At 35.6% G+C, this 15,074-nt stretch overlaps 1 protein-coding gene across 1 annotated transcript in view; it reads right to left on the bottom strand.

The window, feature by feature from the left end:
- Positions 1 to 14,758, bottom strand: part of POSTN (periostin) — a 30,629-nt gene extending 15,871 nt beyond the window's left edge. Inside the window, exons 1-12 of the mRNA XM_084226767.1 lie at positions 14,627 to 14,758; positions 13,047 to 13,145; positions 9,143 to 9,207; positions 7,759 to 7,916; positions 7,001 to 7,165; positions 6,054 to 6,200; positions 5,050 to 5,191; positions 4,249 to 4,461; positions 3,954 to 4,088; positions 2,391 to 2,539; positions 1,793 to 1,929; positions 967 to 1,097 (exon numbers count right to left, since the gene is read on the bottom strand). Coding sequence (XP_084082893.1) covers positions 967 to 1,097; positions 1,793 to 1,929; positions 2,391 to 2,539; positions 3,954 to 4,088; positions 4,249 to 4,461; positions 5,050 to 5,191; positions 6,054 to 6,200; positions 7,001 to 7,165; positions 7,759 to 7,916; positions 9,143 to 9,207; positions 13,047 to 13,145; positions 14,627 to 14,748 — 1,663 coding nt within the window. The 5' untranslated portion in view covers positions 14,749 to 14,758. The remainder of the gene's footprint in view (positions 1 to 966; positions 1,098 to 1,792; positions 1,930 to 2,390; positions 2,540 to 3,953; positions 4,089 to 4,248; positions 4,462 to 5,049; positions 5,192 to 6,053; positions 6,201 to 7,000; positions 7,166 to 7,758; positions 7,917 to 9,142; positions 9,208 to 13,046; positions 13,146 to 14,626) is intronic.
- Between the last annotated feature and the right edge of the window lie 316 nt (positions 14,759 to 15,074).

Below are 15,074 nucleotides of genomic sequence, written 5' to 3'. Positions count from 1 at the left end.
TACCAAGCAGACAAACTTTAAAACATGGCTGTTTGCCATTACATGGAATATTGACCACAAATACTAGAATTACATGCTGATACTAGTTTTTATTAGGAATTCCAGCCTTTATGAAACTGCTATAGGAATGTTGACTGGTCATATTCTTTTCCTGATGTCTCTTTCAGTGAAAATTTTCTGATTTTTCCCTGTGTTTTGCTCTGATCACTGACACTATCGCAATTTACTTCACTGCCGAAATGCAATTAATTATCTTCTTCTTCCTAGTAAAATTAGGACTGATGTTTTGTGACTGGACCATTCATAGGCAGCATTAAGTTCCATAAAAAACCAAAAAATAATCCTTGGTTTGTATCTTTCTTGTAGATAAACCAAGTATTTCAAAGTATTTCTTATAGATGAACAAAGTTATATATTTGTTGAAAAGCTAAATAGTTTAAGGTTTAATCTTAATGGAGAAAGCAACATAATAACTTAAAAGAAACCAAGACAAAATTCTAGAAAACAATCTGGCACAAAAAAAAATCTGCTGTAAAAAAAATTATGAGGGCCAAGGAAAGCATTAAGTAACTGAGTGACCATTATAGAAAAAAAAATGTGCATAAAGCCCCTGGAAATGCAGAAGGGCAAATAAGAATGTCTTGTTAACTACAGAATTAGTCCAATATGGCGTTGGACTCGGACAACTTCAAGTTCTGAATTGAAGACCAAGATCATGGAAGAAAGCAACATTGTGGAATAAGATATTGAGGAATAAAATTTAAATTCAAAAATCAGGCTGGAGTTTTTTTCCAAGAAGACATTTTCTCTATATCCAAGAAGGAAATAATTAAGGGGATTCCTGTGACCTGCTCTATACAAGAGGTAAACTGCTTCAGCAGACAGCTTTTGTGGGAAAGGTGCATTAGTGTCCTTTCCAATCAATTTTAATTTGCTCATAATTCCAGGGTTTTTTTGGTTACTTACTTATCAGTATGTCCTTGTCATCGTCAGTCAAGCCTTTAAAGGCATCATTAGTTGGGACAAACAGAGTCCACTGTCCAGGCCGTGACAGAACATCATCCAAATCTGCAGCTTTCACCAGACTGAGGAAAATACTGTTTACAGCAAACAAACCACAAATATATTTTGTTGAAATGTGGTATTACTGGGTCCAGGTACTTAGTTAAAGGTAGTGGAAAAGCAAAATGAAAAGGAAAAAAAAAAAAAAAAGCAGTCCTAAAAGTAGCAGACAGAGGAAAAACTATTTGAAAAAAATATATTGGCAGTCTGGATCAGAGCAGGATTTATGAATTACAATTACAAACCCTTGTCAATCAAACAGATAAAAGGAGAATGCAAAGGATTGTTCTTGCTCTAGGAGTATTGGGATACTTGCAGAAAAGGGGCAGAAATAAGCCCTGGAAAGATATGCAATCCTGCTGCACTCATATGGAATTGTATCACTCATTAATAAAAACTCCAGAGTCCATTGCATTTATAACTCTGGATGTATCACTGAATTGCTTCTGTCCTTTTACTCCTCTCATTCCAGTGTCTTACAACCGTTTTTGCCATAAAAAAGCATTCTAGCATAGAGTGTGGAAGCCTTTTCAGCATGCAGCTGGAGAACATTTCTCTTCCCCCACATTTTTTTTCCTTTTATTTGTGTAGTTAATAAACCCTTCTCTGCCATCCCCCTCTCAAAGCCCCAACAACTCACGGGCTCACAGTCCAAAACTTTTTCTCAGACCAGCTGTGCTGTATATACCCTCTGCAGGAAAATCTCAGTTCTGTCAGTATTGCTACTCACCTAAAACGCTTATCATTTCTCAGCATTTCATGCAAAGTCTTTTCTGCTGGATTGATGATCTGTCTGAAGACATGAATAAAACCATTTCTTCCTTCTTTGCTTCCTCTGACCATGCATGAATTTTCAATACATACAGCCTTATTGAAAGAGAAACCAATGTAGCTGTTTACAAAATGTTAAAAATAACAACTATATGTATTTCCTACAGTCAAATTATGTGTTATTGCCAGAAAATTTGGCATTGCTTGAGTAAGCAGAAATAGCAAAATCTGTAATAAAATAGCGTGGTGCAAATATTTTAAAACTTGATTTTTTGTCTGTGTGTTTTTCCCTTGAGAATGTTCTTGATTAGTTTTAAAAATGAGCTTAAAAAATTTGTAACCACTTTGAAATTCTGTTGCATCTTCCCAAAGAGTTCTTCATGTGAGCAAAGCTCAGATTGAGAAAGATCAGATCCTAATTTTTTGCTATCTTAAAAAGTTGAAGGATTTTTTGCTAGTGATAATGGTAAATGTAGGGGGTTTCATTCAGCTTTGCCTTTTATTAACTTCCATTTTCATAGTTGGATGCATATTTTTAGAAAGACTCATTCACTTACTGTGCGATACACGAAGACTCTAAGTAGTTTTCCTCCAATTGTTTCCAGCTCTTGTCCATTGTACAGTTCATTGAGCCCAACTTTCACTTTTATAATGTGATTCTGCAGGATTGTTTTAAGAAGACGTTGATCCAGCCTTAAGGTGTCATCTACAAAGCAAATTAGATATTAATGTATAGTAATTTATTCAAATTTGAATTTTTATTCAAATATAGTTAAAAGAATCTGGAAATACTGAATCTTTCTTTGAAATGCTGGAGCTAAAGCATGGACAGGTCTGTGTATACAGAAGACAAATTGTTTTGACCATTCCTCAAATTCAGTCAAGAACTTTTGACAGAGCCATGATTAATTACTATAACTATAATCTGATGATTTATAGGTGGGCCTGATCCATCTCCTGAATTACTGCTATGTTTTGTATTAGAACTAGTCCTTTCCACATGTTCACCTAAAATCTATCCAAATTTGCTTCCTTAGTAGTGAGACTACACTCTAATTCTTTGAGAAAAGGCAAGATATCCATGAGGTCACCTCTGTAAATATAAAAACACTTGTTTTGCGGTGTATTTATATCAGGTTCTCTCTGCTTTGATGTACAAAGAAATAATAAATAACTTGTTTTTCCTGTGTTTAACTGGGATAGAGTCAAATTTCCTCCTAGCAGGTCCCACAACGCTGTGCTTTGGGTTTAGTATGAGTATAATGTTGATTACACGCTGGTATTTTGGTTGTTGCTGAGCAATGCTCACCCTAAGCCAAGGACATCTCAGTGTCCCATGCTCTGCCAGTGGCCAGGTGCACAGAGGCTGGGAGGGAGCATGGCCAGGACAGGTGACCCAAACTTGCCAGAGGGATATTCCATACCTTGGAATGTTGTGCTCAGTGTATAAACTGGGGGAACCTGGCTGGGAGGTGTCAGTCAATGGCTGGGCATGGGTCTGGGTAATTGTATCATGCATCACCTGTTTTTTTTAGGTTTTAATAATCCTTTAAAAATTATTACTATTATTATTTTACTATCAGTAATATTAGTGTTAGTAATATTATTATTTTACTTTGTTAAAGTTATCAAATTGTTCTTATCTAAGCCTATGAGGTTTTATTACATTTTTTCCCTGATTCTCCTCCCCATTGCAGAGGGAGGGAAAGAAGGGAGTGATCAAGTGGATGTGTGGTACCTAGCTGTTGGCTGGAATTAAACTACTGCATATGTTTTCTGACAATAAAGAAGTTTTGAATCTAATGGAAGTAATATAAGAGTCAGGAAACTGGCAGTTTATTAGTACCTTTTAATTCTTACAACCTTTCTGTGCCTATTTTGTATCTTATTTTAGTGCTACTATTTCCATTAGCAAATGATATGGGTCAAAACAAGCTGTGCAGCCTGATGGTTAGGTTTGTTTTGTCTTTCTACAAGGTATGTAATTTGAAAGGACAAAGTAATTCCATTTATCCATGATGCTCTTGCAGTGAGACAGAACAAGTACTGGGGGTTAGTTGGAAAACTGTCAGGGTAGCATATATACTTTCTTATTTTGGCAATCTTTTAGGGCTACTAACCTGAGAAAGCACCATTCAGAGGTGCCAGGAGAGTGTATTGGCCTTCTGGCCTTAGAGAAGATGCCAGACCTAGCTGTGCCACCAGGTCCGTAAATGTGGTCTGCTGAGCACCCCCAAGCTCAATGACTTGTTTGGCTGCAAATAAAGAATTAGGAAAAGGTATTTTAGCACACAATATCTTCCTGTTCCTGATTTGGATTCTCCATGCTTATCCAGAACCATATATCTGAGGGAATCTGGGTAAGGTTATTGAAAATATCTTCAGTGCAACAAGTTTTTCATCCACATCACTGACCAGAATCAGGAATTAGCACTTGATCAATGAGGTGGATAACGCCATTGCTCCTCACAATATCTTTGCGTTTCACCATTTTCACTCCATTCACAGTCAGACTTTCACCATCACAACCAACTTCAACAGTGTTTCCTTCCAAGGTTTCATAGACAGCTCCACCTGTGATGGCTTCAGAGCACTGGAGAGTGTTTAATATATGGAACTTCACAAGAGCTGCAGAGAAAAGAGCAGGAATTTAATAGATGTAGGTGTTTGGACACGTTTACATATATGTATAATTTACATATAGGTGTGGAATAAATTATCCCAGCTATTTTTAATTGATTTCACTCACAGATACTTTATTTAAATTTAATGATACAGTAGGCCTCTAAATCACATTTTTTATCAAAACTATTTGGCATTCCTTATATTATTAAAAATATATTTATTATGCTACATTCTGCTGGTCACTGCCTATTGTATGCTCCAAAGGGACCTATGAGTACAAAAGGTATGAGAGAATTTCGTATTCAAATAGCCCTGAATTTCTAGGGACAGGAATGTCTATCAGACTTATGCAGCTGAACTATTAGAAAGTCAATGTGCTTATATTTTCACAGTTCCCTTTAAACTGTTTTGGAGATTAAGTTTTCAATGACTTTCTATCCTTAGGCAAGTGGAAAAATTAGAGACAGAAGAAATAACTCCTCCTACACACATGAAAGTAGAGGTGCTTCTTTCCAGAGCTATGAGAATAATGCATTTTCTGCCTCCTGATCCACTCATACATATTTCTCATTTGCAAAAAAATTTAAATACCTTCAGAGGCCACCTTGTCACTCATGATTCTTTCTAAAACTCCCCTTGGAAGTTTCTCAAAAGCTTCATTAGTAGGAGCAAAGATTGTGTAATGACCAGGTCTTCCAAGAATATCCATGACACCTGATGTAATGGCAGGAGCCTAAAATATAATTTTTTTCTTTTAATGTTGATTATTTGAAATATTATCAAAATACATTACCTGTCTAATTTTACCTCATGCCTGCAGATATTTGGATGCTAGAATGAGATCACAGTGTCTTAAAAAGATAGATCATGAATGTTATAGAAAGATGAAAAAATTAATCAACAGAGGAATTTTTTTGAAAACTTTAAACCAGAAAGTGTTGGTTTTTATATTAAGTTTTTTTAAAGATATTAAATATTATGGTTGCCTGTAACTGTCATGAACTGGATTTCAGAGATTCAGAGGATCTTCTCCATTTTTATGCCTCTGTATTTAAAATACCTTTTTGTATTTATTAAGGAGATGGAAGATGGAAAAGAACAACAGTTATCTGCAAATCAATGGCATATTTCTTAAAATATGCAGCATGAAATCCCTTTACACTGTGCAGACACATTTTTCAGAAGATGGAAAATTAGAAACTTGGACAATTTTTAATCATGCTTCCTCTGTGCAAGAAAAATCCTTCTTATGTGCATTTACTGACTCTGTGAGTGAGCTTCTGAAATTTATTTGGTGTCTTTACCATTTTTTATTATCCATTTTGAAATGGTTCTCATTTATCTAGCACCAGGATCTGTAACTTCATGCTCACGTTTCATTTTCTCAGTGCTTGAAGAGAAGACACTTTTTAGATACAGGGACACATTTCGTCCTATGCTAGACTTGCAATATTACCTGGAGCTCCTAATTTAATTTATTTCTCTCTCTTACTGAGCTGACACCTCTTACTTCCAGGTATCATAAACAAATAAAAAAGGAATTAAAAAACCCTCCTTAAATAAACAGAGAAGAGTTTTTATTTTTGTCCACTTACTCTAAATGATGAAAGCTCATCCTCAAATTCAATGAAGTCTTGAATGGTATTTGCAACGGAAGTCAGGACACGATCAATGACATGGACAACACCATTGGTAGCAATTTGGTTGCCATGAATGATCCTGGCACAGTTAACAGTAACAACCTATATTTGAAGAATCAAGTAGTAGAAGATTAAACACTAATTTGATTACAAGCTTGGGACCTGACTCTCACAGACTGGCAATGTAGGTACTGTAAACTGTGTATTCACTGCTGTTATTCCAATTGGTGTTTTCAAAATTTGAAAGCCATGTAAGATTTGAAAGTTTGTCTAAGCTTCTGGAAAGACAGCAGCAGATTCATTCAGGTTACACTGATTTCATATTCATGTTTAATTTCTTACTGCAATTATTCTGATTTCTTGTCTGGCTAATATGTTGATTGTACTGTTTTTTAAGCAATAAAATGTGTAGACAAACAAACATTTTGATGCATTTAAGACAACAAAGATGAGTGAATTAACAGAGTTTCTAGCTTTTTTTTTCTTTACCTAAGCAAGTAATGGATGTGTGTTTCCTACAACTTTCAATGCTCCTACCATGTACTCAAATTCCAATAAAAGACCTGTTTTAATATTATTTAGGAAAACTAAAAAAATTAATAGTAGATTTTGCTGTCAAATTTATTGTGATCATGTATTTTGACCACAAAAGGCTTTGTTTTTATTAAGAAAGTTTATTTTCATTTGCACTTTGATTTCTAAGCAGCACAATCTTTATTCATCCTTTCTTAGTGATTAATCTACAGAGCACTCAAAAGTTCTACAAGAGAATATTTATTTTTGTCAGTGGCAACTGACTTGGTGGATGGTAAACTTTTGATAATATATTTTCTTAGTTATATAAGGAAATAAAGGAAACAACTAAATAAATATATGAGGGGGAAAAAAGAGAATAGACTTACCCCATTGGGATAATGGTTAATAAACAATTTCTGGCCATCATACATAGACACCAGGGTCATGCCATTCTTAAGATCTTTTGTCAACATGCGCTTGTTTAACATGTGGTGGTGGAGAGAATTATACAGTTCAATATTTACATTGTCAACCAAATTCCTGTGAGTTTCCTGAAGGAAAAAAGAAATTTTATTCATTACAAGCTTTAAAACATCCTGCCACTCAGGAATATGTATGTATTGTTTTACCTTGGTATATGCTTTCAACATCTTAGCATCTGTTAGGGAAGATGACTTTGATGCCTATAAATCTGGCTCTGCTTAAATCATCTTTAAGTCTGATTTGCTCACAAATGGAAGATGACACTTCATCACAGTCAAATCATTGGAGAAGCTTTAATTCAGTGTTTATTGAACTAAAATAATTGCTAAAAGAAGGACACCTGAATTTCTGACAGTGTACAGCCATACATCATGCAGCTGCTGGAATTCCTAGAAATTTCCCCGAAACTATGCTAAAGAAATTAACAATACTAATATGTTTCATGCAAGTGCTTAAGTAAGAAGAAATTACAGTTTCTTAGTACTCCTGAAAGTAAACCCAGCTTCTCTAGCTTCACAAATTTACATTAAACATGTAGATTATTTCATTATTACCTGTATTATGTCCTTCTATGCCTAAAAATTGACATTGTTTCCAATCTAATTTATCCCACACTAGCTGCTTCAGCAGAAATGCTTAATTCACAGACACACACACTTACTGAATCTAATTCGTCCCAGGCTTCATTGCTTGGTGCAAAGAAAGTGAAAGATCCTCGTCCCTCGATCTCTTCTCTCAGCTTTGACATGTCAGAGTAGCGCTGTGTGGTGGTAGCCCCCACAATACCAAGTGTACCATACACATGATCAATAGGAGCAACTAAAATAAACATGAGGAAAGAATACTGTAAGATCTTCAGCTTATCACAATCAAATTTTCTTTCTGTCTTTTGGATGCATAATAGTTCTGAAACTGTTTAAATCAGAATTAAACAATATGTTTAGATTAAAAATTTCATTGTCAACATACTCAAAAATCATCTAAGTACATCTGCTTGCTATTGCTCTTTGCGATTTTCCTAATAAAAAAATCGATCAAACAATACCGAATATTGTAAAGTTTCCTTTAGAAGATCTGTTGTATTTTGTATCAACCCAACATGAAGAAGAGAGGCTATCCCACAAATATTTTCATGGAGTGGGTCTCATTCGGTCATGAGGGACCATAATTCTTTTTGTGAGGCCTCTTACTCTTCTTCCAGTGTCTGGTTTATGCATATACTGATTCATCCAGAGAGTAAGAATGGCCATGGTCTCACAGTTAAAACATGGCTTCATGAGAACAGCATTCATCTCTCCTAATTCTAGGCATCTGGAAGTGAGACATTTGCATATAAGCTAATGGTTCTTGGCTCTTTTTATGGTTATTGAGAACAACAGGTGATTCTAGTGTGTGACTGATTTCATCCTAATGTCAGCATCTGAGGGGAGATTAATTTATCTGAACAAACTGCACTCTGCATTACTGAATCATATTAAAAGGATTATTTCAGACACAGGGATCAAAAACTATGAAATGTGTTCCTTCTCATACTACTTTTTTCTGCTGCAATTAGTTTTATTTTTACAAAGCAGAATAGCATAAATAAGATAGATGAAGAATTTCTGTCTTCATTTTCACTCTTTTTTTGATAAAGGCTGTAAGACTCTTTCACGTTTTTTCAGAAAAAGGAAAATACAAAATTTAGACATGCTCCACCCTGAGTCCTGGCTTTCTGACCACACAGGTATTTTTCAGACTAATCGTGGATTTTATGGGAATAGGAATTAAAGTTCTTCTTTGACAGCTTTGAGAACTGAGGACACTTTCAATTTTCACCAATCCAGAATCTGGAAGGAGCTGGGAAATTCAACCTAGACTTTATGATCAGTGCTAGCTAATTTTTAATTGTGCTTGCCACATATTGCAAATGAGGCTGAACTGCATTCTTAGGCAGTACTTCTTAAAAAGAGGCAATTATTTCTCATGCTGATCACCTTTGAAGTTCTGCTGTAATTTTAATTCTTTCCATATGCCAACTTATCTATAAGAAAATAAGCTCGTACCTGCAGGACATCCTCTTGTACCATCCATCTTCATATAGCCAGGGCAACACTCATATAGGACAGTTCTGTGGGATACAGACAAAAGCACCATTAAATAATATGCAGGAGATATAAACTAATTTTAGCTAAGTCTAATTTTATTTTTATTATTAATTTTTCATTGCTAGCACATACTCTCCAGCTTCTCAGATTTTTTTTTGGTATTGATTACAAATTGATCATATTTTACTAAATTTAAAGTTTTTGAATTTAAAGAATGACTCTCATCATCAAATTTAAGCATTGGGAGGGAACATGGGCAGGCCTATAGCACTCATATAAAGTTACCAAAAGATGATGTGACTAGAACAGCAGCTGAAGAACATTAGTTTATCTATTGCATATTGATCAGATCATGACATTGATCAAAGAGGAAAAGAGATGAGGATATTAAAATAAAATCCTGGTTGAAAGGTTGTAAAGGAAAAAAGACAAATTTAAATGAACAGAATTCAAATTAAAGTGACAAAACTACATGTGGCCACCTATATACTGGTTATAGGAATTAACAAGTATTTCAGAGAAGGTCCTGTGCATTGTATGGAGATAAAAAGTGGGATAAGAGAGCCTCTGTTTTCCAAGGAAGAATTTGAAGAAGCTCAGGAATGAGGAAGAGAACTAATTAAGAACAGGCATAAAACTGGTTACAGAGAAGGAAGTCACTAAAAACTGGATGGATGGACCCAAGGGAAAGTTCACAGGTAAATGTAGTAAGGGTGAAAACCAGAATACAAGAAACAAAACCCAGCGTTTGAAAAGCTTGTCATCACAGCTTAGCATTGCCAGGGGCCAGGAAATGTTTTATAATATACACATAAGCTACACATGACAGCAGGACTGAATGACAAGTCTATAATGTAATGTTCATTTTAATATTGTGTTTCTTATAAGATATAATGTCTTCTTAATTAATAGACAGAAATAAGAGTTCTACCATTGACCTGTTTGAAAAATCCTCCTCTTTTACAGGAAAATGCAAATTTACCAAAGTTATCACTGAAGTAATTTTAGCTCCTTGGAAGAAATTGAGTACATTAAACTTCAGATATTATTTTTCAAAATATGGTACACTGTACAGTATATGTTACACCATAATGACATCACTGTTTTACATAATATATTTATTTTTATTTATGTGGCTGATGTTGGCAGTTCAAATGTTATAAACACTCATTCCTTGAAGCTTTTTACTGGGCTTTTAACCACTACAGTTCAGTTTTAATTTGCAGAATCTTTGGTGGCAGCTGAGTACATTTTTCTCATGTTTCATAATTTAAAGCTGACAAAAAGCAAATCACAACCACATTAAAATGTACAGCTTATTCAAATGAAAATTTGACTTAATATTGTCAACGTCCAAACTACTTCAAGAGATTTTAAAATAAAATAGACTGGAAGAAAAATAATATTAAACAGCATGATTAGAAAAGTGAGGATTATCATTCCATAAAAGAGAGCAATCTGATAGAGGTGGTGAAAATTATTTCTTTTTTAAAAACAGTCTTTTATTTTTCTGTGCTATGAAAATATTATTTATCCACTCATTCACATGCATATACGTACATGACATATTCACCCTTCTGCCATGTGCATATTTTCAACTGAGAAGCCATATATTGAAAGTATTTATATAGTGCTTTTAGTACATCTCTTTCTTTAAAGCAATCTATGTCTTGGGAATGCATGGATAGCATAAGCAACAGATTTTTAATCTAGTGATAAAAATTTTACTCTAAGTCCTTTTTGCATCCTTGCCAGAAGCTAATAATAAAAAACATAATAATCTGATTATCTGTTAAAATAAAAAAAAGTGTAGCAAAATAGAAATTAAAATGTTCTCCTAACTGTGTGAACTGCTTTGTCATGAGAAAATATTTTTTCCTCCCTTGGAATAGAAAATATTTCCCCCTCATCCCATGGGAAGCTATGAAAGATTGCAGTTTAATTAGCTCTTGGAAAAAGGAAAGAGGCAGCTGAGTTATAAGCATAGAGTAAGATATGGCAAGTTTAATCCTCCTACCACATCCAACAATGATACAATTAATGAAAGACAGAAAACTGGCTGAAGAACATAGGGAAGAAGAAAGTGCTTTTTCAGCCAAGCATTACAAGATCAGTGCCTTTTTTACCACGTATCTTGTTATGCACAACCCAGGCTTCTTTTCAGTTAGCAAGTTCCTACTTACATTATTCATGTTCCCTTACAGTTTTCTGCATTAGAAGGTTCTTTAGCTGTGCCCAAAATGTAAGAAATATGGGATGGGAGAAAAGAGTTTGTATGGAGCATCATCCCACAATAAGGTCAATACCAGATAAAATTTGGTGCAAGATGCAGTTCCTAAGTACAATCTGTGTGTAGACAGAGCATACAGGGGAAATGCCACCTCAGACCAGACCAGAAATTATCCTCATATGCATCCCTACTAGTTCAGTATAAGCCTGTGGCCAAAAGAAGAAAGAAAGCAATCATTCAGCTAAGAAACCAATGATGCATTCTTGAGGTTTTGGTGGGTTCATTTCTTTGTCTTTGTTAGGGTTTGTTGTTGTTGTTGTTGTTGTTGTTTTTGTTTGTTTGTTTGTTGATTTTGGTGGTGGCTTTTTTTAAGTACAACATTGTCCTGACCTCATCCGAAGGAGTATATTCCAAAAGAAAAAGACAGAACAGCACTACCTTAATCCTTGTTATTCTTGGCAAATAGAGCCAGTGTTCAGTTTATTCAAATCAGCTCTGTGACTCATCTGTTTCTACTTCTTGCTGGCATGGAGATAAAATACAGCTGAGAAACAGTGGAAAGACTTTTGGTCCAACAAATGCTGATTTTAGGAAATTTGTATGTTACACTTCCATTGTAAATGGGAATTGCACATAATAAAAACTTTCAAGATTTTATAGACATAAGTTAGGGAGGACTTTTTAACATGGAGATACTGACATGAGATGAGCTGTTGTCCTTTGGATTAGCATTCTTATTGGAGAAGTCTCTTAAGTCTTGTCTGTGTTTCAGGGTTTAGTTTGCAGAGTATAAAACCCATTAATGGCTAAGACTAAGTTACAACAGATGCTTTATTATAACCACAAAAACCCCTTAAACAACCCTCAGGAGTTCTATGACTCAACTTATTCTCAGACACAGTCTTTTCCTCATCTAGCCCTGCTCTGTGAGTGCTTGTACACTGGTAGGGGGGTTAAAATGGAAGGGGAAGGGGAGGTGACCCACCCAGCCCCACCACTCAATGTCTTCCTCTGGCTGGCTGTATTAGACTTCTTGAGGCCTTACACAGGATTTGTGAGATGTTTTACAACCAACATTCCTCAAAATTCTGGTCATGAGGAGAACAGTCTCCACGTGACTTCAGTTCCATGAGTCTAAACCAGTTATTGATTCAGACTACTTTTCCTAACACATGAAGTTATCTATCACTGCTTCTGGAGCTTTGCAAAGTAATGAATTCCCTCAGATTCATTCTGAGAGCAGACTTTCTTTCATGGGAAGACATGACATCTATCTAGGAATAAAACCACAGAAGTAGGTTGCTTTCCAAAACTGCCTGTGAGAATATTCAAGTTCCACTCTAAGCATTTTCAGGAAATACCTTTCTTCCCAATGTGTCTGCGGTAGAATAAAATTTAGTGCCAAAGTTGTCAGTAGTATGGCAGACTTCACTGAAAAGGTGAAGTATTTTGGATGGCTTGCAGTGTGCCCAGAGAAGAAAAGGGGAAGTCAGTATTGCAATGCCACCTGGAGGAGAAGTAAAGATTCTACCATAAACTATAAACAGTTTGTCTGTGAAAAAAGGAGTTTTCTAATCGTGCATTTTATTATCTCAGTCAATGGAGAGTAGTTTGGAAGCAGAGCACACTTACGCTTTCTTTCCACAGATGGATTGCTGGTACCAGTTTCTGCAAGTGCTGAAGTATTTTTTTTTTGTTCCCATAATTTGCTGAAGAGCACAGACGTTTGGGCTATGGGTGCAGAGAGACACATTTTAAAAAGAAGTTTTCATGCATGAAAAATTTTACATGAAATAGTAGCAAATAGTTTTCCTGTCAAGTAAGAAATTAACATCTGGCTTCATTTCCTAGGACAGGTGTGTTTTGAAGTAGCCACAGTGCTGCAAGTTCTTGGGACTGCCTAGCTGGATTCCTTGGCAAGCCCACCCTCCCTGCAGCGACAGGAGCTTCCCCTTCGTTCTGGTTTGACCCTTTGTCTCTGATGGGCAGTGATCACCAGCTGCGCCCAGGCAAGTCTCAATATCCATTTTTCCCTTCCCCCTGTGAAGTGAATTACCAGCCACCAGTGACCAGTGAACACTGTGGGGCTCTTTCATTAAAGTTTTTGTCTTTTACACATCTGTGCAGCTGGAGGTCGTGGGGAGATGGGGAAGAAAAGGGCCTTGTTCTTTATGCAGAAGGAAGGCCTGTCTTCTGTAAATCAATCAGTTATTTTGATTAACAACCATTTTGAGTACCACAGGCACCTAAATAAACATTCTGGGAATTACTGGGGACCAAAGGGTAAATTGGCATGTAAATAAAAGGAGTCGCAGAATTCAGAGGAGTAATACATGTTCCTTAGCATGGTGGTGTACAAAGATGAATTTCTTACAGTCAAATTCCATGGAGCAAGGGCATTTCATCCCTTATTTTTATACTTCTGCAATTAAAAAAATTAATCATCTTAGAAGTTAGAATATATACTTTACATCACTGGGAAACTAGTGAGCTTCTTTATTTGAAAAGCTAAAATAATTTGAAAACTGTGTGTGTGTGTAGCAGGCAGTGGGAAGCTAGGATGGTAAACAATTCTTATTCACAGAATGTTTTTTGCTTAAGAAGACTAGAGGAAAATATCTGTAGGCACATGTGTTTTCCTGACACCAGCTGTTAAAATTATTTCCATGTCTCCAAGCAGCCTGGCTTGCAAGCGTTGCCTTTTGGAAGCCCTGCTGAGCAGCTTGCTGCATTGCTCTAGTGGGAGCAGAAGTTTCACAAAGGATTCCCAGTATATATTCCCACATTAGAAAACATTTAAATAGAGTTAACGGTTTTCATCAGGATGGAATAAAGAGAGCAAATACTGTGGATAGCTATCAACTCTGCAAAAGTTTGAAAACACATAAAAAATTTCTTATCTCCCATTACAATACTTACAAACTGAAATTAATTCTGGTGATTCTGAATCACATTTTATCCATTGAAAAGTGGTGATTTTAGATTTCTTTCCATTTTATGACATTTAACAGTATTCTGTCTCCTTTTAAAACTCTGTGAAAAGCTTTTTATTCAGGAACAATTCTTGTAAAATGAATTTTAAAAGAAAATTCTACTTGAATGACAGTTAAAATTCATAGTGAAAAATTACATGTAATATAATGCTAGAAGAAAGGGATGAATAAAGATTAACAAGCTTCCTTTTAAATTAGAAATAAAATCCAGTTACTTACCCCTGGTCGCGTGCCCTTATTCGACTGTGAGTTAAAATCTTGTCATAGTGAGCAAAAGCAGCTGCTTGTTCAAAAGCAGACAACAAAAAAGTCAAAAAGGTGAATAAGAAAAAGATCTTCATCTTTAGTCCTCTGTTGCTTCAGGCAAGTCTAGAAGAGAGAACTGGCAAAGGGTCTGGAGAGCTGACAATTTATATACATGCTAGAAGGTGGTGGGAGGGAACCACAGGATCAACCTGAAACTTTGTACCACCCCCCTTAGAACAGCAAGCAGCTTTTGCTGCCAGCTACAGTAACCTAAATCAGTACCCTAATTAAGAATATAAATAATTTCTTTTAATCCCCAATTGATTAATTTCTTCCTTATTACAGAAGGCTTAACATTTTATTCTGCTGACACAACAACAGAGAGAGTTTGAGAAGTTTAGACTTTGACTTATGGTTTAGT

Source organism: Fringilla coelebs, assembly GCF_963513975.1.
Source record: "Fringilla coelebs genome assembly, chromosome: 2".
In the NCBI taxonomy this organism is placed as follows: Eukaryota; Metazoa; Chordata; class Aves; order Passeriformes; family Fringillidae; genus Fringilla; species Fringilla coelebs.
This window is presented reverse-complemented; position numbering and strand designations above follow the sequence as displayed.